The 23,142-nt window shown below is 47.0% G+C and overlaps 1 protein-coding gene across 10 annotated transcripts in view; it reads left to right on the top strand.

The window, feature by feature from the left end:
- The window catches only part of LOC138581369 (uncharacterized), a 3,536,879-nt gene that overhangs the window by 1,718,532 nt on the left and 1,795,205 nt on the right, over nt 1-23,142 (top strand). For all 10 annotated transcript variants that reach the window (XR_011304538.1, XR_011304537.1, XM_069652654.1 and 7 more), the window contains one exon: nt 22,189-22,329. Coding sequence is in view for 8 of the 10 variants with exons in the window: in XM_069652654.1 (XP_069508755.1) it covers nt 22,189-22,329 (141 nt within the window). In the remaining 2 variants the exon portion in view is untranslated. The remainder of the gene's footprint in view (nt 1-22,188; nt 22,330-23,142) is intronic.

Below are 23,142 nucleotides of genomic sequence, written 5' to 3'. Positions count from 1 at the left end.
ACCTCCCTAGCCTCATGGTGGGGAGGGGCTCCCACTTGGGAAGAAGGGAATACATTCCCTCGATTTGTCACAGCACCAAATACTGGGCAAGTAAACCTTATGTGAGACTTCCCAGAGATTTTACAGGAATTCTCAAGGTATGAAACCATTGTGGGAGGAGACCTTAACGCACTAATGTCTGCAGAATTAGATCACTCTAAGAGCAGTACACACATAGAAAGCATAGCCATAGTCGATCTAATAATTACATTGGAAGATAAGAGCTTCAAAGATAAGTGGTGATCTCAGCACCCTCACACTAAGGATTGGACCCTTTTCTCATGTACACATATTGAATCTTCACAAGAATAGACTACTTTATAATAAGTGTTACACTAATTCCACATAAAAGAGAAGTGAATATCACCCCAAGCGTGTCCGACCATAATTCTGTGGATATGGACTTTGAGAGGAGGAAAGGGGACAAGGCAAAATGTGTGGGTATTGCTGCATTACATATTAAGGGATAAAGCTTGTGTTGAAGAACTAAAAACGCACATTACTACATTTTTCAGCTTGAACCTAATGGCAGATACCTCCCATAACACCAATTGGCACACCCTCAAAGCTTCGATATTGGGACGACTCTTCGTCTAAGGAAATTAGCTAAAATAATAATAGCGATTAAAGATCTAGAGGAGAGGTGTATGAATACGGAAGCAAGGAAATACTTCAGAAATCTGCAAGAGCTGAGCAGGCGCCTATTGATAATGCAAACCAAAAGAGGAGGGAGAAGCATATTACTAGCTCTTAAAATAGCTTTTTATGGAAGGGGAAATAAACCAAATAAACCAGATAAATTGTTAGTCAACGCTCTTTCAGCAAAACAAAGAAAAAAGTGTACAATTAACATTACAGGCAATGGGACAAAAGAGGCAAAATTAGATCATTTACAGACTATTATCCAGAGCTATACAATTCGAACAGAAGAGACAAAGAAAATAGACATAATTACATAACCAAGGCAGAACGTCCAGACATGTTTACATGACAGCAAGAGAAGTTGAAGGCACTTATAATTAAAGAGAAGGTAAAGAATGCAATTACAACTCTTAAAATTGACAAAGCCCAGGCCTTAACACCTCCACAACAGTTATAAAACTAAGTCAAAAGAATTAACAAATTTAATGAAGGAATCCTACTAAAACCAGGCAAAAGTCCTGAAAAATCCAGAAAAATGCAGCCCGCATAGACCCACAGTTATGCTAAATGTAGAAGTCAACATTTTTACTAAAATTGATAAAACAACGAGATTCCCAGGGAAACCATCCACCCTACTAGTATTAGAGATGGAAAAAGCATTTGATAGGGTGGACTTGGCCTTTTTAGTGGACAAACTAGAGGCATTTGGATTCTGGGAAATACTGAGGACCTGGATATCCACATATTACATCAGTCCCTCCACAAGAAATAAAGTGAATGAGAGACTTTCAAAACCAATACTCATAAAGGAGTTAGACAAGGATGTCCATGTTCTACCCTTGTATTCATTCCAAGCATTGAGTCACTGGCTAGACAAATAAGAGCGGACACAGAGATAAAGGGTAATACGTTTGGGGATAAAGAATATAAGCTGTCTTTATTTGCAGATGATATACTATTTTCAGTTGCAGACGTTCCCAAATTGCAAGAAGAAATTGAAATATTTTCCACGGTCTCAGGATTTAAAATGAATGCCCTTATATGTGAACGTATGGCTATGGGAGTTACTGAGGTGTTACGAAGATGAATCCTAGAAAAAGTACATTTTAAGTGGCCTGAAACATTGGTTCGGAATCTGGAAAAAATGTATAAAAAGTTGTATTAACGCTTGGAGCTGACTGAGGAGCATGGCTCTGTGAAAGCTCCTGATCAGTCCCATCGTCGAAGCGAATTTCAGCAGGCTGGAATCTGCAACGCAATCTCGAAACCCTCCCAGGGGGGGTACGAAACTCTACCGCACCTAACATGCCGGGATTGGAACAGCTAAACATCTTCTGCATGCTAATATTTGCAGCTGGAAGTTCCGTCCCGACCAGAAGCGGAGTAGAAAAGATGGCGGACGTTCTATCCTGGAGCTTCGAGGCCGTGGGAGGGGGAGGAGCTGTACCCTCACCGACGGCCCAGACTCCTACCAGCGCAACACTTCAACGGGCATGACTGTGAAATCACAACGGGACCTGGCACTGATCTCTCCCAGCAAAGCAACTATCCCAGGCGAGTAGCAGCCCAAGCGGGAAGGCGATGAACCTCAGTGGAGATCCTAGTCCACCAAAAGCAACCTTGCCTTGATCTACCCGTGTCCCGGAGGACTGCCGTACGGTCGAGAGAGGAGTCTGCACCGCCCATCCCCTGGCAGCTGAGAACCAGAGCAGTAGTTGGAGGGCTCCTCCTGCCTGAGAACACGGAAGCGGGGCGAGTCACCCAGCGAGGCATTTGTATGCCTGTTACAACCCCAGACAGCAACTACAACAGCCTCTGTGACCCATACGTGCCTGGGAGCTGGCCCGTCGCCTCACCAAGAGTGACATCCCCTCCCGCGGTCCACACCGAGGGGGGCGCGGAATGCACCCAGCAGCAGCCGATACCAAGGAGGCAGCCTCAACACAGCGTGGGCACACGGAGCGATTGCACTCCTAACACAATATCACGAACATTGGGGTGCATGGAAAAGCAGTGATCCTCGCCCAACATAAGTGCATTCCCCAAGCTCCGGGGAACCAAAGCGCCCAGAGGGTCCAGAAGCTGAGTAACGCCCTGAGTCATCATCCACTACCTGCACAGAGCTCCTAATTCCCAGAGGTGCCCAGAATCCCCACTTATACTGGGCCATGGAGGAGGCAATCAGTCCAACAAGGCTAGTTGAGCAATGCCTACCCAGCAGACGGTGAGCACACAGGGGAGACACGGCTCAGTACTGGAAGCAGTATACCACTCCACATCAAAGGAGCGAGCGGGCAGAAGAGAACAGAGGGTTAACACCTGCAAGCACCAGCCAGGGCCAGACCACCTCAGCCCTACTCTCACAGGGAGACGGATCGCCAAAGGTTTATAGACATTTTCGAATGTCACATTTTTTAATGGCATATTGTCGAACGAAAAATGGCAACAAACATTCTTTTAATGTTTTTTATTTTATTTTTTTATTTTTTTAATGGGGGGTTCCCCCCCAACCCACTGTTTTTTTTATTTACAATTTTTTTTTACTAACTAAACAAAAACATAAAATAAAAAAAATACATTCAGATTTTTTTTTCAACAAAATGGCATTCGAAAATATTTTTTCGCAAATTTAACTGGATACCATCGTCAACAGAGCCTAAGAGCAGGAGTTTCTCCCTCCCACAAGTAATGGAAGAGCCTGCCTTAGACATCATGGCGAAAATCGGGAAGACAGTGAAACAAACTGACATTGCAACCCTGATGAACAATCCGAACCAAGAAAAGTTGAAGAAAATTGAGCCGGCAGTAGGTCCCTCTCCCGAGGCAGCCCACACTCCGGAGGCACCAGACCCACTCCAGTTTGCCACCAAATCAGACCTTAAAGATCTCCTATCAGCCCTAGCAAAGGAGATTCAGAAAGAGACAGATGAGGTCATGCAGAAGACCTCTACGCTGGACAGAAGGGTGGAAGTGGTAGAGAAAGGCACTGAAGACGTGGAAAATAGCCTTTGCGACAACACCTTTTAGCTAGAACGTGGCTTGGATAGAATTACAGCCCTTGAAGCAAGATGTGAAGCGCTAGAGGCCAAGCAGGAGGATGCAGAAAACCGCTCTAGGAGGAATAATATCTGCCTCCAAGGAATCCCTACAGCATTCACCGACTCTGAGCTGGAGAGCTTCACAAGGGACCTGCTTAGGTTAATCTTAAAACTCCCAGATAGTTCTCCCCTGGAGATCGACCGAGTTTACCTAACGTCCCCGAGGCAGGCATCCGTTTCCCCCCCAGATGTCCTAGCGCAAATTCACTTCTTCAAAATGAAAAGAAATAATGAGGGAGGCTAGGTCTTCCAACAAATACTCTTCAGAGGGGTGACCATCCTGCTTTACCAAGACTTAGCTAATGCAACCCTGCAGAAATGAAAAGCACTCAGAGGCCTCACGGAATGGCTGCAGGAACGGAAGGTTCAATACCGCTGGAGTTTCCCAACAGCCTTGAACTTCACGTGGGAAGGAACACATAGGCAAATCCGCACACCGAAGGAAGCAGAGAAATTTCTGAGAAAAGGGGCAGAGAGCAGAGGCGCTGAGTCCGAAGTGCAAACCCAGGATCAAGAAAAGGCCCCCTCAATCGGTTCCTGGTCCGAGCCAGCAGGCGATCCGCATCCCTAATCTCCCAGATAGTAAAACATTTTACAACTCAGACATCCTCAGACGAGACGCACACACACACTCACCCGGGAGGGCACCCCAGAAGTTCAACACAAGACCCAACATACAGATGCCTGCAGTTGAGTCCACTCTAGAGTCCCATGGGGTCGGATGACGAAAGAGAAATCTGCATTCTCACGTGGAACGTCCAGGGCCTCAATTCCCCAAGGAAGCGTAAGTTGGTAGAAAGCAGATTTGGTGCCATGGGTGGGGATATAGTAATTCTCCAGGAGACACACCTGTTAGTGACAGACAAGCAACGCGTTAGATTTAAACAGTTTAAAAAGTCTTATTTCGCCATCTAAGGGGACAAAATGAGGGGGGTGGCAATACTACTTAGCGATAAATTCCCGCTAACCAACCCCTCAGTAAAAAGGGATCCCGCAGGCAGGTATCTCCTATTGAAAGTGTATATCGTAGAGCAGCCGATCACTATAGCGGGGATCTAGGCCCCTAATACTGGCCAGGATACAGTCACCTAATTATCGGAGGAGACTTTAATATGGTTCCTGACCCATTGAAAGATAAAATTCTCCCCCCATCTAACCCAGACTTCACCCCAGCCCTGGCCCTCGCCAAGCTACTAAGGGAGACAGCCCTGGCCCTCGCCAAGCTACTAAGGGAGACAGAAACGGTTGACGCATTGAGACTGACAAACATGGGGGACAGGGATTACACTTTCTTCTCCAATGCGCATTAAGGTCACTCATGGATTGACCTTCTCCTAGTCACGGGAGCATTGTTCTCCAGCATCTGAAAAGTAGAAATCCACACCCGGATGTATTCTGACCACGCACCAGTATCAGCAAACCTATCAATATCTGGCACCTCGCCATCCCCACCGAGATACTGGAAGCTAAATGACTGACTCCCTCCCACTAGACGACATAATCAAAGCAGAAGAGGGAGAATCAAGGCAAACACAACCCCTTGACACAACCGTAGACACAACATGGGAGGCTATGAAACCAGTGATAAGAGGGACACTCATTAGTGCAGCCGCCGAACAGAATCGGATCTCCAAGATCCAAGCATCCGCTCTAGAACTAAAAGTCTCAGCTCTGGAGAAGGATCTAAAAGCACACCCAATGAGGAAGGAAGAGAGGGAGTTGAAAAAAGCCGAAGTGCCCTAGAAATACACTGGGCAGACCGGTCCGCTAAAGCTCAAGCATACACAAATCAGTTTTACTATCAGAAAAGCAACAAAGCAAACCGCATATTAGCTTACAAACTGCAGAAGGTACCTAATCGAAACAACATTACTCGGCTCGTCTGGGAGGATGTCAGGGCCCGATACACCAACACTGGAAAGTTGGAGGTCCTAGTGGCGCACCACAGGGCAATCAGGACGGGCCTGCCAGCTCCCTCGGGAAGTCAGCCCCCACATTGGCAACATCCACAGCCCTCCAGAACGTTCACTGCTTGATAGAAGAGGAATCCAATGCCATCAAGTCCCGGAAAAGCACCGCCCCAGGCCTAGACGGGCTAACAGCTAAATTTGACAAAACATTTGCACAAATTCTAGCCCCACAACTAACGCTCCTGTTTAACTCTTCCTTGGGGACTGGGAAGGTTATCAAATCAATGGGGGAATTCCTCACCATACTAGTCCACAAACCAGGGAAAGACCCCAAACAAGTAGCCTCGTACAGGCCTATAACACTCATGAACATGGATGGAAATATCTACTCTAAAGTACTGGCATCTAGACTGGGGAGAATTCTCCCGGGGATAGTAGCCGGGGACCAAACAGGGTCCATTCCGGGGAGAGGAAGACATGATAACATCAGAAGAACGCTGAATCTCATCGAAAGCGCCAACAGAAGAGGGGAGGAAGTACTGGTCATCTCCCTGGACGCACACAAAGCGTTTCGACCTAGTGGACTGGGAATATATCAGACACACACTCGCACACATGGGATTCGGCTGCAATGTTGTGAAATGGACCATAGCAAACTATCAGTTCTCAACCACTTAACTGCGGGTGAATGGCATAAGATCGGAGCATATAGCTATAACCAGGGGTACATGCCAGGGCTGCCCGCTATCCCCCCTGGTGTTCGCCTTGTCCATGGAGCCTTTTCCAGAAAGGATCCTACAAAACACAGGCATACAGGCACTCACAATAGGGGGAAAGGAATACAAAGCTGCATTATACACAGATGATGTTCTCCTAACCATAACCTGTCCAGGCACCTCCCTGAAACCCTTGCTAGAGGAGCTCGACGCCTTTGAGAAAGTATCTGGATTCAGGGTGAATTATGATAAATCTTCCGCTCTAGGAATCAATCTCACGAAACAACAGAAAGAAATCCTCACCCCCAAGCTCCCCATCCCACGGGTAGACAGTGCAATCGGATACCTGCGGGTCCGTATTCCCCAAAATCACACCAAGGTCTACCAGTGCAACTTCCCACAGCTATTTAGGGATTTCCGGGGGGGGCCGTAACTGCTGGGATAGCCAAGAGATCTCGTGGCTGGGCCGAATAGCAGCGATAAAAATTAATTTGATCCCAAGGCTAATTTATCAATGTCTAGGGCTTCTGACGCATATCTCAGAGAGAGATCTTGACGCCCTACAAAGAGCTATATTGAAATTTATCTGGAGAGGGAAAAAACCCTGAATAGCAAGGAAAATCATGATCCGAAGCTGTAACTTGGTGGGGTGTGGTGGTCCCGGACGTGTCTAGGCATAGGCGAGCGGCACAACTATCGCATGCATTTACCTGGATCCAAACCACAGATGACCATGCTGGTTACAGATAGAGGAGGCATGGTGTAAGCCCCCACTGGCCGACCTTCCACACATGCAAACTTGGAAGACCCAACCAAACCTAAATCCCCTCACTGCAACACATAACATGGTGGGGTGCTGGAAAGCAGCTGCCCGGAAATGGGGAGGCGTGGGGACCCTGGGCCCTCACACCAATGTGGGATAACCCCAGGTTTTCTCCAGGACTCCGCTCCCAGAACTTCTCAGCCTGGAAGGATGGGGGCCTTCGAAAGATTTCTGACTTCCTAGAGGGAGGTTGCCCTCTCACATTCGAGGGTTGCAAAGCGAAATTCAACGTTTCGGAAGTGGAGAGGTTTCGCTACGCGCAGATAAGTCACTGGATTTCCCGAAGATTGTTAAGGAGCGTGGCTCTAGGGGCCTAACACCGCTAGAATTAACATTAACGTCAACCCCCCACCTCTCAAAGGAAAAGTCTCGACCCTGTATAGACTCTTGGAAAAATCTGACACTGAATCCAAAGAGAAATACATGGTCAACTTGGATAGGGACCTGGGGCGAACAATAGACATTGCAGCTTGGAATAAAATCTGGACAAGACTGCACAAAAGCACCCAATGTATTACCAACAGGGAGGGCGGGTATAAGGTCTGCTACACATACTATATCACACCGGCACAGCTACACAAATCCAACCCAAGTATTTCACCGAACTGCTGGAGAGGCTGCTCCTCCGAAGGATACTATTCCACCTTCTGTGGCCCTGTCTGAAGGCAATGAACCACTGGAGAGGAGTATTGGACCATATAAAATCGATCACAGGTCTCACAATTCCCTGGGACCCGGGGATCGTACTGTTGGAAGATACTGGCGAAGGGGAACTACCTTTAACGGGTCACCTAGCACACCTATGCACCCACCTGCAGACAGCGGCCAAAATCGCCCTGGCGAGACTCCATCCATCCTGTTATGGTGGTCCAAGTACTGGGACATTGTAGCGGCTGAAAAAATCACAGCGCTTCGCTTGGGCAACCTAAATCTTTTCCGAAATACTTGAGCCCCATTTATGGACTATGCAGCAAGATTCCCCGGCCTCACCCGGAGGTCTCCGCTGACCGGTTGGCTGGAATGAGCGGAGTGCCCAGAGACTGACACTAAGCGGAATGCTTAACTTCCTATGGAATTGGTGCACCTCATTGGGCCTAGAGTCGCCTAGGGGATCCCTTGCTAAAAGTGTGTTGTGTTGGTTCCATGTGTTAATATCCCTACAAAAATATGGCGATTAAAAAAATATTACCATATTTCTGCGGCAATATTGAGGCATGGACCCTGCGGGGGATACCCCCGCAACCCTTGCATTATTTCTAAATGTGCGGGGGACACCCCTGCAGCCCCCGCTCCCACAAATGATCCCCCCCAAACATATCGCCTATGGCATTCCCGACGACCATATATACAGCAATATTGTTGGTTGTGGGATAATATTACCTGATACCGTTGTGTAAAGTTTTCATGCATCTGTGATGATGTCTGATGTCTTTGCCATTTCTTAAAATGCTAATAAAGTATCGAGTTGAAAAAAAAAGTTGTATTAACCATCTATACAAAATAAATTACCCGTCAACATTTGACAGGATTAAGTCCAACATTTCCAGACAGAATTCAAAATTGTGGTTTGGGAGAATAAATGTAATTAAAATGAATGTGCTACCTCGTTTATTACCCTTATTTCAAATATTACCAGTGAAAATGGTAATGAAAGAGCTGCAAAAATTAGGGAGGTCATATATATTACATGGCCTGCGGTAGCGGCCATGTAGTTATGGTTAAGTTGCTAAACCCATAGGAAGAGCACTTTTTGGGTGGCTTATAACTTCGCTCCCCCTTGATGAATCCTCACCAAACTGTGCAAAAAAGTATATGGCCCAATCTGAATTGCTTTGCAATGTTTGGTGAGGTTTGGTCAAGGGGGGGCAAAGTTATAGGGGGGGGGTCCCAAAATGTATTTTTTTCCCATAGACTGAATGGAGAAAAATCTTTGCTCACGCCTACAGCCCAAACCGATGGACGGATTGCCACCAAATTTGCGGCAGGAGAAGCGGCTTGGTCCAGAAAGCGTGCTTTTGTAAATGGTGGAAATCCGTCCAGTAGTTCTATTTAAAAACGACTAATAAGTAGGTCTAAAAAAATGTGTGATATCTAGGTCCGCTCCGCTGACATACTTCCCTGTTCGGTCCGCGGACAGGACTCTGATTGGCTTAGAGGGCAAAGTGGTGTCCGCAGACATCAGACATGCCCACTGATTGGATGGTGAAATGCGTGATGTCCGTCAGATTTTTGGAAACGCCTGCCATCTTGGATTTGCGGACAGCGCTCGGTGTCTGTGGACATCGCGGTAAAAACCTATTAAAAAACATAACACTGCACTTGTCAAGCTTATCAAATAATCTCTGGGGAGGTGATGGGTGATGAGGAGGGGATGGGATATGGCTTCAAGAAGCAAAAACAACAGTGTTTTTGCCGCAAAAGTCTGCACACAGTTTGGATGTTCACAAACAGTTCTGAGAAGTTTGGGGACACTTCAGATGTTTGGGGCGGTTTTTGGATGACATATAACTTTGGCACCACTCAATGAAGCTGCATGAAATTTTGCAATTATATTCCTGACCTGATTCCGAATGAGTTTGGTGGGATTCTGTCAAGAGGGGGCAAAATTAGAGGGGAGGTCCCAAAATAATGTAAAGGCTTATAAATGAGATGCCATTTGACGAATCTACACTTAATTTGGCAAACCGATAATAGATCTAGATATACATTTTTTTGCACAGTTTGGTGGTATTCTGTCAAGAGGGGACACAATTAGAGGGGGTCCCAAAATATTGTAACGGCTTATAAATGTGGTGCCATTTTACAAATCTTCACAAAGGTTTGCCAAAAGGTTATAGATCTAGATATAAATGTTTTCGTAAAGTCTGAATGGATTTTGTCAAGTGGGGGCTAGGTTATATGACGATTGTATGTGCATAGATTTGACACTTTTGAAAAAATAAAACATGGGTGGATGTCCAGCAAACTTGTGTATGGAGCATTGGCAAGGACCTGAAGGCATGGTTTTGCAAATGTGCCCGTGTTTTAGTTTTTGACAAGTGTCATAATGGAGGTATAAAAAATAGTGATATATCTTTGGTGACTGAGGTGTAGCCTGTGGCCATGGGCAGTGGCCAGATTGTCCGTGTCATGGGATAAGGTCATGATCCAGACAATCTGGCTACTGGCCATGACCACGAGGGACAACACATGGGGTTAAAGTGGCCATGTCCACCTGGGACTGGCTTTGTGGTAAAGTTGTTCGAAATTGGGATAGATTTGAAAGGGAAGAAAAATGTGCTTGTGGTAATGAGGCCATCCATTGAAAGCAAAGAGGGGCCCTGTATGGAACCCCATCTCCGAAGGAAATATGCACATTATCCAAGCTGCCTGAAAGCCTTCTACGAGGGCTGAGTACAGGAGCAAATGGCTCTGGTTTTGCCATTGGTGTTTAGCTAAACAGCTCAATCCCAGGCAAGCTTCGGTCAACACAGTTCTCTTTTGTGTCTCATCTGGCCGTTTCTGGCATCCATGTTCTGTCATGCAGAACTTACTTATCTGCTATTGGGGCCTACCTGTCCATGGACAGGTACTCCTTTTCATTGACCATTCTAGTCATCAAAAGACATTTTGCTTATTGTAGTGTGTAATCTGAATGTGGTCCTCACTGCGTTATACCATAAGCCATTTGAACCCCTGGCCACTACCGATCTTCCCTTTCCATGGTGGCCATCTTGGACGGCGTCCCGGTGTAGGAAGGAAAATCCTTTTTTTTTTAGCTTCCCTGGTTCCCGCTTTGGGAATATAGGGTGCTAATGGCCTTCATCCCCCATTACAGGGGCTGGAATGGGGAGATAATGGTCCAGAGACCTCGTTATCCACCCTTGCTTCGATTGGGCTGATAACGTGGGCTGCCGGGCCGGTATCCACCGTTCCAGTCCCTAAAACGGAGGATGAACACCACAATATTCCCATTAGTATAACACAAAATGCAAATGGAAATGTTGGAAAATCTTATTGAGTCTATGTACTTAACTGAGAAATATAAAGTAGATGGAGTCTATATGTTTTTTTTTAGTTCTATAACTGTGAAAGGTGGTTCCCAAAGGAACATTTCTTTTGTTTTTGGATGTATTTTATTTTGGCAGGAGAGCTAAGAACGAAAGGTGGGGAGGAATGAGGGAATAGGCACCAAACACTAATGTGGAGGGGTAAGTGGAGAGGGGAAAATGTTGCACATGTGTTATTTCTAAGGTAGTGGGCAGTGTTTCTCATGCTCCTTGATTACAGCAGTGGTGGTGGCTCTTGGGGAGGAGCCATGGCATTAGCTGATGCCATTTTAAGATAAATAGCAGTTTTGCAAAAAGTATGTACTGTGTACTAGATTGTTAATGGATAATGAGTAGGAATAGGAGTTGGAGCTGTGCAAGGGAAATTTTGCAGTTGAAAGCTCCTAGATCGGTAGAAAATGCATTTCCGAACTGTCCGCGAAGCACGGATCTTATCGTGAAGTGCGGACAGGTTCTCGGACACGTCATCCTGCCGCACGACACCGTATGGTCATGTGGCACTGTCCGTAAGGTCCGCAATGAAGTCAGCTGTTCGTAGACGTCTACGAATGCAAAACTAGTTGAAATCGTGTATATAAGTGTTAAACACTATTCTAGAAAGTGGGAAATGGCAGAGTTTTAAGGTGACATTTTTTTAAATTGGACACAAATATTGCTATATTGGGTAAGTATGATTTTAGTAAGTTGTAGGAAAATAGCACGCACTGGTAAAAACCCATGAAATTCACTGAAAAAACTTTATGAAAGGGACATTATGGTTAAGTTGCAATAATAAAAACCTATGAAATTCAATGAAAAAACTTTGTTAAGGGGACATTATGGTTAAGTTGCACTAATAAAAACCTATGAAATTCAATGAAAAAACTTTGTTAAAGGGACGTTATGGTTACAAGTAAAACCGGAAAACTCCTGAAATTCGCCAATTATGGTAAGCTAAGCAACCATAACTCACGCCACCACCGTGCACTGCTAAGAATAACACCCAGGACATCAAAGATGACATCACACATGTCATTGATGACATCACTGATGACATCCCATGTGAAATACATTTTGATGAAAATTCCCTACAAGGAGTTGTGTTTATATTGTTGGTAACAAGATGTCAGGGGTGATCGGGAGACCTATTGTGAACTACTTAATCTATTAAAGAATGTACTCCTCTAAAATCATTGTATTGGAGTGTTGTTGTTAATACAGAAACCTAATCATATATAAACATAGGCAATGACTGCAGCATGCACCATAGAAGTACACTATTTATAATCTTGTAATTTTGGATAGTACAATAATGAATGCTACCTTATCAGAGTTGTGAGTAATGTTAAACATGTAATAACTAGCTAACAATTCAAGACTTACAACACTTGTGCTGGTACAAACAATACATATGAATACCCACAATGCATACAAATCAGAGGCACATACAGGGAAACTAAAGTAAGGAAGAAAGAAACAGCATCTTCAGAAAATGTTAATGACATTAAAGTATCTTCATGTATACAAATGAATTGTGTGTTTGTGGTCTGCTCATCTCCCCATGTATGTGCACCATGAGCTGAGACAAAACCCTAAGGAAAGTACTTAAAAAACATATTTAACGTCTAGATATAAAACACCTTTTTCAATTTTAATATTTTGACTGTCAGTGAACAAAAACAAGTGTCCTAGATATGTGATGTCATCAATGACATTTGTGCTGTCATCTTTGATGTCATGGGTGTTAGTCTTAGCAGTGCATGGTGGTGGCGTGAGTTATGGTTGCTTAGCTTACCATAACTGGGAAATTTCAGTGGGTTTTCGGTTTTACTTGTAACCATAACGTCCCTTTAACAAAGTGTTTTCATTGAATTTCATAGGTTTTTATTAGTGCAACTTAACCATAATGTCCCCTTATCAAAGATTTTTCAATACATTTCATAGGTTTTTATTATTGCAACTTAACTATAATGTCCCCTTAATAAACGTTCTCTTAACAACGTTTTTTAATTGACTATATATATATAAAGAAACCCAGTATAGCAGGAAACCTAGTTACCAGAGGCTCAACAGCTAAGAATATTTGGAGAATGTACGAGGGATCATTCTGAAAAACTGTGGTGGGAGATTATGGGGCAGGGGCAGTATGGACCTATGAAAGCTGATCTGGCTTCTGACGCATCACAGACCCCCTCAATTTATGTAAGTCCAGTAACGGCATCAGTTATGGAAGTGTGGGGCAGAGAATTGCCCTGAAGAGGGATTAACAATACTTCCAGCCCCTTCACCTAATTTCTTGGGAATCCAGAATTCACACCAGGCCAAAGCGCCCAAAGTTTTACTAAATGGAGAGAGGGAGGATGCATATGCTTATAAAATCATCTATTCGAGGGGATTGGGTCCTCTGACGTATTCCATATCTATGACAGTAATCACCACAGCTGTGCTGCTTCGGAAAATCTTTGGCGTCTGCGTCCTGCGTCGATGACGTCAATACGCCGCCCTCGAGGACCTCCTCCGACGGCCGAAGTCACTGGATGTTATAAGTAGGACGCACGACGCCCGTAGCCTCAGTTCCATTTTTTCGGCGAACGTGTTCGCTTCGGAAATCTCGGCGCGTTTCGACTCTTTGGAGTTTCTGTTGTTTTCTCGGTTCTTCGAACCTGTTTGTGTACTATTTTTTCGTGAAGATGTCTACCTCGTCTTCCACACCACGTCCGCCTCCTCCGACGGCCGAAGTCACTGGATGTTATAAGTAGGACGCACGACGCCCGTAGCCTCAGTTCCGTTTTTTCCACAAACGTGTTCGCTTCAGAAATCTCGGCGCGCCTCGACTCTTTGGAGTTTCTGTTGTTTTCTCGGTTCTTCGAACCGTTTTGTGTACTATTTCTTCGTGAAGATGTCTACCTCGTCTTCCACACCGCGTCCGGGCTTTAAGAAGTGGGGGGACTGTGGGTCCAAGATGTCGGTCACGGACTCGCACAACGCCTGCCTCTGGTGCCTTGGAGAGGCCTATGACACGGATGACTGTGTCGACAGCCAGTCGCTCACGTCGAAAGCCTTGCGGGAGCACAAGAAGAAGTTATCGGTAGGTAAGGTGTCCAAGCCCCGGAAGTCGAGGTCTGCGAGGCTTTCGATGGACGACTCGAGGGGGCGACTCTCCGCGTTGTCGTCGGAAGTCCAGTGGGTCTCTGTCCCGGAGTCGGTCTCGCCACTCCTGCCTCTTCGAGGCACTCCCGGAAGCGCCGTCATTGGTAGCCTTCCCCATCCTCATCCGAGGACTCCAACAGTCGCCGGGTCGCTTACCCCACCAAGCATGCGACACCGGAGGAATGGGCTTCCTTCGGGAAGAAAATGTTGGCGATTCTCGAATCGCAAGGCACTGGTCCGTCCGCGCCTCCGAGTGGGGTCGGTCGTGATTAGCCGAGAGACGCCGCTCGCACGTCTTTGGGCTCGGGGGGTCATCACGATTCACAGGAAAGGTCCCTCTCGGACAAGGGGAATTGTTCTCGGCATGCCCGGTCCAGGTCCCGGTCCTCGACACGCTCGAGACCACGTGAACCTGTGAAGTCTTCGAGGAAGACATCAACGCCTGTGGCGCCGAGGTCGTCGACGGACTCTCTCGAGGCTCCACCTCCGAGGAAGTCGTCAACGCCGTTGGCGCCCAGGATGTCGAGGGACACGCTCGGGGCTCCGCCTTCGAGGCCTGTGTCGACGCCGTCGATGCTGTCGGCGCTGCGTCTGTCGTCGACGCCGATTCTCTCGACGCCTTTCGGGGCTGTATCGACGGGGGTACCCCGTGGCTCGGGGGAACCACCTAGAAAGGCTCTGACCGAGGTCAAGCATGGCTTTAGTTCCAGTTCTGTGCGTTCCTACAGCCATCTGGAGTTCATTTCAGAGGTGGTTGAGGGCTCTGATGATGGCATGGTGCCTGACACGGTGCCTGACGAGATTCTCTCGGGCCATAGCCAGTTTGAGGACCTGAGGCAGTCCCTGCATGATGCTAGTGGGCTGAACACCTCTCCGGAGGTGGAGTTTTGTAGGCCTGAGCCTGGCACTCATGCCGATTCTTCGGTGCCTTATGTCACGGGTCTCCGAGTACTTAGGTTGGTCTGTTCGCCCAGGGGAGTTTGTTCAGGATGACCTTACGGATATCCTCGACATTGGTCCACCAACTGACCCGGTACTGCCGTTTCATATGGCTCTACAGAGGAGGGTGACGGCGGCAGCTTGGACTGCTCCGGAGAGTCGCCCGGCAGTGAGCAAGTCTTTGCCGTGAAAATACCGCCCAGCCAGTAGTGACCCCTGCTACTTGTCCAAGCACCCTACTCCGGAGAGTTTGGTGGTGCAGGCGGCTACGGCCCCGGCAAAGCAGGCGTCATACCCTAACATCCCTCCTGATAGGGACGACAAGTGTTTTGACGGCTGGGCGAAGAAAGTGTTTTCTGCATGGGGTATGGCGCTTCAGGTGGCCAACTCTATTTGTGCCTTGTCTCGTTTCACGCACACTCTGTGTAACTGTGTTTCCTTGGCGGCTGAACATATTCCCGAAGGGGATGAACGGGGTGGTTTTGTTGCCATGGTTCAGGATGGCAAGGATGCTATGTGTGAGGCCGTTCAGTCGGGTTTGGACATGGCAGATTGCGTCAGCCGGACCATGGCGGCGAGCACCGTGATACGCAGGTTTGCGTGGTTGCGGAAGTCAGGGTTTGCTCCTGATGTGCAGGCCCGGCTCCTCAACATGCCCTTTGACGGGGAACATCTTTTTGGCAGCAAGGCTGATGAGAGCCTTGAGAGGTTGCAGACCTCAAAAGCTGCAGCAAAGTCGTTGGGCGCTGCAGTTCGACAACCTCCGCCTTTTCGTCCTAGGGGACAACAGTGGAGGGGAGGTTCCTTTTGTTATTACTCATCCTTTGGTAAAGCGAGAGGAGCTTCCAGTCAAAGGGGCCACCGTAGGAGTGCCAGAGGTGGAAAACAAGGTACTCGAGGTGACAAGGCCGCTCGGGCTGTTGCCCCTTTGCCCTCAGGCAATGCCGCAGCCGCTTCAGCTCAGTCATGAGGCCATGTCCCATGGTTCGCCGGTTGGGGGAAGGCTGGCGCAGCATCTTGCAGAGTGGCGCGCTATTACTTCAGATGTGTGGGTTCTGGAGATCATAACCCACGGCTACTGTCTTCCTTTCCGGCAGAGGCCTCAAGACAATCCACCAGGGAATCTCTCTTTGAAGAGTCCGGATCCGCTCCTTGCGCAGGAAATTCAATCCCTGCTGGAGAAAGGCGCCATAGAACTGGTGCCTGTAGCGGAGAGGAACAAGGGATGGTATTCCCCTTATTTTTTGATTTCCAAGAAAGACGGGGGATTGAGACCCATCATGGAATTGCGCGGTTTGAACAAACTCCTCAGGAAGGACAAGTTCAAGATGGTTAATCTTTCTCAAGTCCTCCAGGCCCTTCAACTTCAGGACTGGTTGGTGTCTCTCGACCTTAAGGACGCTTATTTTCATGTGCCGATCCATCCGAAGCACAAGAAGTACCTGAGGTTTGCGGTTGCCGACTCGCACTTTCAGTTTCGGGTCCTGCCGTTCGGATTGACCTCCGCCCGAGGGTCTTCACCAAGCTCATGGTAGTGGTGGCAGCGCACCTCAGGAAAGGGGGGATTCACGTCTACCCCTACCTGGACGATTGGTTGATCAGGGCGCGCTCTCCCGAGCAAGTCCTGGATCATCTGTCAGTCACCTGCCGCTCCCTCCACAGGCTGGGCTTCTCCCTCAACTTAAAGAAGTCCCATTTGACACCAACTCAGAGGCTCCAGTACATCGGAGCGGTGCTCGACACATCCCTGGGGCAGTGTTTTCCTCCCCAGGTGAGGGCTCATCACATTCAGCAGATGGTGCACAAGTTTCAGCTTGCCCAAACTCTTCCAGCGTTCGAGTTCTTGAGACTGCTCGGTCTCATGGCATCCTACATTCTTCTGGTGCCAGAGTCCAGGTTGCGGATGAGATCTTTGCAATGGGCACTCAAGCTCCAATGGTCTCAGTCCTCCAGCAGAATGTCGGACCCTGTTCAGGTGCAGTCTTCGGTCACCCAGGACCTTCTGTGGTGGGCTGACGAAGGCAATCTGATGAGGGGGGCTCAATTTTGGCTGCCCTGGTCGGAGGTGACTATCGTGACGGACGCATCCCTCACGGGATGGGGAGCTCATGCCAACGAGTTGACAGTCAGCAGTCGTTGGTCTCCATTGGAGTCCAGACTCCATATCAATCTGTTGGAGCTCAGGGCCGTCAGGCTAGCCCTAAAGGCTTTTCTGCCGACTGTGCAAGGAAAGAATGTCCTGATCCTGACGGATAACACGGTGGCCATGCACTACCTTAACAAAAAGGGGGGGCAGGGTCCCTTCCACTGTGCAGGGAGGCGATGCAGCTCTGGTTCTGGGCAATCCAGCAGGAAGTTTCGAGACAGCGGACGCTCTGAGCAGGCAGAGCGCGATCTCTCATGAGTGGGAGTTGGCTCAGGATATTCTCCTGGAGATCTTCGCCCTTTGGGGGACCCCTCAAGTGGATCTTTTCGCCTCCAGTGTCAACTGGAAGTGCGAGAGGTTGTGCTCACAGGAATTTCCTCCAAACGGAGCCTTAGGAGACGCGTTTGTGGTGGAGTGGTCATTCCCACTGCTGTACGCGTTTCCTCCAGTCCACGTCATCCCGCAAGTACTGCGGAGGTTACGGAGGTTCTTTTCCCGGATGATCCTCATTGCTCCGGCGTAGGCCCGGAGGACGTGGTACCCGGACCTTCTCAACTTGTCCATCTGCCCTCCACGTCGTCTTCCCTACCGAGACGATCTGCTCTCACGGGAGGGGGGTCAGGTTCTCCATCCAGAGGTCAGGCCCTCAACCTTCACGCTTGGTTTCTGAGGTATAAGGATTGGGCCCTCCCTGAAGACGTGATGGAGATGTTGCTTTCGGCCAGAAGGCCCGCAACAAAGTCCCTGTACCGTTGCCGTTGGAGAAAGTTCTGCGACTGGTGCAGGGTTAAGAATGTGGATCCTTTTGCATGTGAAATTCCCATGGTTCTGTCTTTTTTGCTTTCTTTGGCCCACAGGGGCCTTCAAGTGGGTACCATTAAAGGTTACCTGGAGGCACTGTCCATATTTAAGTGCTCATCGGAAGAGTGTTCCTATTTTACAATTCCTTTAATTTCTCAGTTTCTGAAAGGGCTCACTAATGGGTTCCCTCCGTCACCTTTCCAGGTGCCCGGTTGGGATTTGAACCTTGTTCTCAAGTTTCTGATGGGTGCTCCGTTTGAGCCTTTGCATTCATGCCCTTTGAGACTGTTAGCTCTGAAAACTGTATTTTTTCACTTCCACTCACAGAGTGAGTGAGTTACAGGAAATTTCAGTTAAGCCACCCTTCACTGTGTTTCATAAGGACAGGGTTGTCCTTAGAGTTCGTCCTTCTTTTCTTCCGAAGGTGGTGTCGGAATTTCATTTAGGCCAGAAGGTTGTTCTTCCGGCATTTTATCCTCCATAGGCTTGATCCTAGGAGAGCGTTAAGCTTTTATATTTCACGCATATTCCGGGTCAGAGTGGACGATCAGCTCTTTATTGGTTACGCTGGAATGCATTTGGGACAGGCTGTGACGAAACAGACTTTGTCTCGCTGGATTATTTTGGCTATCTGAGTGTTACCACTTGGCGGGTAAGGACCCACCGGTCGGCTTACATGCTCATTCTACCAGGGGTATGGCTGCCTCTACTGCCCTGCTAAGGGGTGTTCCTATTCGCAACATCTGTGATGCAGCCACCTGGGCTTTGGTACATACTTTTGTACGTCACTATTCCCTCGATTCCATCCGGGGGCAGGATCTGGCCTTTGGCAAGGCGGTCCTTTACTCCGCAATTTGATTGGGCATGCTAAATTTCTGTTTTCTAAATTCTTTTCCCACCTCCTTGCATTGGTACTGCTTTGGGAGTCTGTCATAGATATGGAATATGTCGGAGGACCCAATCCCCTCGAGGAACAAGTTACTCTCTTACCTGGTAACATTCTTTCGATGGGATGGTCCGACGACGTATTCCATATCGCTCCCTCCCTACCTTCCCCGCTACAGAATTTCTTATGCGATTGTAGCTTACGTTTCCGCAAGGCTTTGTGTGTCAGACGGGCAGAAGACTGGTGGCACACGTTCTGGGAAAAAAACTACAACTGAGGCTACGGGCGTCGTGCGTCCTACTTATAACATCCAGTGACGTCGGCCGTCGGAGGAGGTCCTCGAGGGCGGCGTATCGACGTCATCGACGCAGGACGCAGGCGCCAAAGATTTTCCGAAGCAGCACAGCTGTGGTGATTACTGTCATAGATATGGAATACGTCGTCCGACCATCCCATCGAAAGAACGTTACCAGGTAAGAGAGTAACTTGTTCTTCAGAAGGGTCAACATCAAATCCTTTCTAAAAATTTAAAGAAGAGTACAAACTAGGTGAAAACAATGGGATCCGGGTAGGAGCAACTAAATGCTTTACGAGCACAGAAAAATATTTGGAGGGAACGCAAGGAATGAAGGACCTCCTTTCAAATCTGTATAAAATATTAGCGAGAATAGAACAGATTACAAATAGACACCAACTTAAACTGGAGCGTGATTTAAAAAAACCACTACTCAGGAACAATGGAGACACATCTCGATCAGGGCAGCACACTCGCTGATCATGGTGCCTGCAACACAAAGAGATTGCACACAAGCTTACAAACAGATGGTACTTGAATCCAGATAAACTACACAAGAAAAGCAGTAAAGAATTCAGGGCTATTTTGGACAGAATCTGGAGAGGTGTTTTTTTCATGTATGATGGTTTAGCACAATTATAATCCCATTCTGGGAAGAGGTTACACTATATATAGGGAATGTAATCGGACAACATGTACCGTGGGGCCTAGGAGTGACTTTATTGGGATTGCAAGTTAAGGAGATATATCCCCTATTTTCTTCAAAAGGAAAACGTATAACTTCCGTGTTTCTGGCAGCCAAGATGGTAGTGGGAGAGGGTGGCACAAAAAAAATCCTCCATCAATAACTTTGTGGCTAAATAAGATATGGAAGATGATGGCAATGGAGAGACTGACTGCAGATCTGGGAGACACTTTCCAAACATTCACCTGAAAATGGCCACCTTTGAAAAGCTACCTTTCTCTAGGGAACAGAGACTTAACATCCCGAGAAAGATGGCAAGCCCTACAACTCTTTAAATTTTACAGATAAGAAGAAACATTTTATACTGTAAGATTGCTTATACGGTACCTTCATGTTTGACGTTAAACCCAGCTAGTTTCATGTACAGAAAAGGTATTTGAGAATGTGAAAGAATCGCGAAAGGGAGGGGTGGAAGGTAAAAGGGAGGACGGTATCGGCTCAAAATACACATGTATATTTGGTATGATAGTTGTTTTTTGAAGTTTGTTTTGAAGGAATGTTTCTGACAAAAAACAATAAACTCCTTAAGGGCCAAGGCTTATAAAGTGTCTGGTAGAGTCTTCTTCCCCAACCACTGGCTTATTAAGTTTTGAATCCTAAAATACAGGTATTGTTGGGGAGTCAATGGGTATCTCTTAATTTACTCTGGTAAAAGGATTCGGTCTACCCTACCTCACTTAAGAGGGTCTAATCTCATCAAAAGGTGTGTTTCCGTTAGCATTGATGTTTTGCTATGCCAACTGCAGTTCCCCTAACGTAACAGGGCCAGATAACAGGTTTTAAGAGTGTCATCCCAATGAAACTGGGTGGCCAGGCCTTCAAAGATGACAAACAAATGTACCCAGATCATTGCATTCATGATAGGACTGCAGAACACTGTGGGGAAGATGACAACCACCAGTGAGCCCACCCATCTTATCTAGTGTCTCTTGACATCTCCTTTCGGCCTTCTCCTGGCAATTGTTTATTTTTTCCAGGAGGGTCTCAAGGGACGGGTGAGTAGCCATATTTAACTATGACCCCCTTTCTCTAGGGCTACCACAAATTCTTCAATGGTAGGAGAAAAAATATTGGGATCCGAAGACCCAAACTCTCCCTCGTCTTCTGCACCCCTAGGTACCTTGCTAGTCAGGCGGAGGCTGTTGAGCTACGTTGCTGATCTTCTCCTACTAAGGAATGTTGCCTTCTGGGGCCACTTAAAGAAGATTATCTCCCCATAGGGGGTAATTGGTCAATGGGTTTTGACATTTAGGGTTCGGCCTGGGCCTGACACTGTAGCAGGCTGTGCACATCCCACCTCTGACACCACTTATGGTAGGTCAGAATCATGAGATGGACAAGGAGGCCTGTTGTTTGAACTTGTTTTTATTCTTTCTTCAATGTAAAATGGTGGAATCTTTTATTTTGCCTGGGGCGATCTGGTCAAATGTCTGGTGGGAGGGATTAGAGGCATCTTGTCATTCGTCTGGGGAGGGTGGGATGCATATGGGTGTGAGCCTAAGAATCTAAGCCCTTCTCTAACAAGAAAGAAGTAAAAGGGTGATTGTCAGGATGTCTTACATAAATGGAGTCCTAGGTCCAGAATACTATTTTAACCTAACTTCTCTCCCTATTTCTGAAAAGAAAAAACCCAAATGCAAGCAAGACAGAAAATTCACGCAATCACGCCAATACATTGTTTAGGCTGTGTGCATTATGAAAACAATATTTTTTTCAGTAAGGAGTTATTTTGCAAAGTGAATTAAAGATTCAGACTACTTTAACTGGCCCCCAACATTTCTACCACCAATATCTGTCCAGTCTACCAATTCCTACTGGTTTCTTTATTTAGTGAGTACTAGACTGCAGAACCCAAACAAGGATCTGCCTCAACCGTGCTAATGTGAGGAAAACCCTCAGATCATATGACCAAAATATTAGAGTAGTCTAGAACCCTCACCACAATAGAAATTGTTTTTCTATTTTCATAGATGTATGGATTAAGAAATACAGAACGTCTCACTGCTGAACCAGAAGTGGCTATGAAAGGTACCAGTGTTAAACAGCCGTGGAATGAAATCCCAACTTCCCCACTAAAGACTCAACGGGAGGATCCCTTCAAATTTACCAAGGTATATAATGTGTATGGTGTTCAGGTATGTTTTGAAAAATTGAAGTTTGTTTCTTTTCAGACATTTTTATATATATTTTTTTAAACTTTATTTATTGCTGGCATGTTGACAGTACGGGAGAATCACATTTTACTTAAAACAGTACATTATCAAGCATATCATAGGTGTAGAAAGCGACAACTTATACATCAATAGGGGCCTGCAAGGGGGAGGAGGGGAGAAGAGAGATTGGGGATTGGTTAGGGCTTTGCGGATTAAGGAGGTGGGGTGGCAGTCCTCGTGGGGTTTGTCGTGTCCTCCTCTGCCGTTAAGTACGCTCTGAGGGGGTCCCATATGTCTTTGGGTCTCGAAGTGGGCTGCACTCCGCGAACGTAATATTCTTCGTATTCTTGTGTGCTGACCAGGTCTTGTATCCAGCTTTGGTGTGTTGGGGGGGTCTTTCGATTTACATTTCCTGAGGATGATCCGTTTGGCTACTACACCTCCCACAGCGAACAGCCTGCGGGTCTTGACCGTCGTCTTACCTATATCTCCCAGTAGGTATTTTAATGGGGGGTGCCATAATGTTTGTGTTTAAGATCAAGTTCATTGTCGTTGCCACTTTGTTCCAGAATTGATTGATTGGCGGACATTCCCAGTGCATGTGCAGAGATGTGGCGTTGCTTGTGCCGCATTTGGGACATGCCTGTGGTTTGGTGGGGTTAAACTTAGAGATTTGCTTGGGAGTAATGTGTAGTTGATTCAGGATTTTGAATTGGATAAGTCTAAAGTTTCCGCAGAGGGAAATGTTTTTAGGGTATCTGCAATAGTTTG

The sequence above is a fragment of the Ambystoma mexicanum genome, chromosome 3p, assembly GCF_040938575.1.
Source record: "Ambystoma mexicanum isolate Mex_15411 chromosome 3p, UKY_AmexF1_1, whole genome shotgun sequence".
NCBI lineage: Eukaryota > Metazoa > Chordata > Amphibia > Caudata > Ambystomatidae > Ambystoma > Ambystoma mexicanum.
This window is presented reverse-complemented; position numbering and strand designations above follow the sequence as displayed.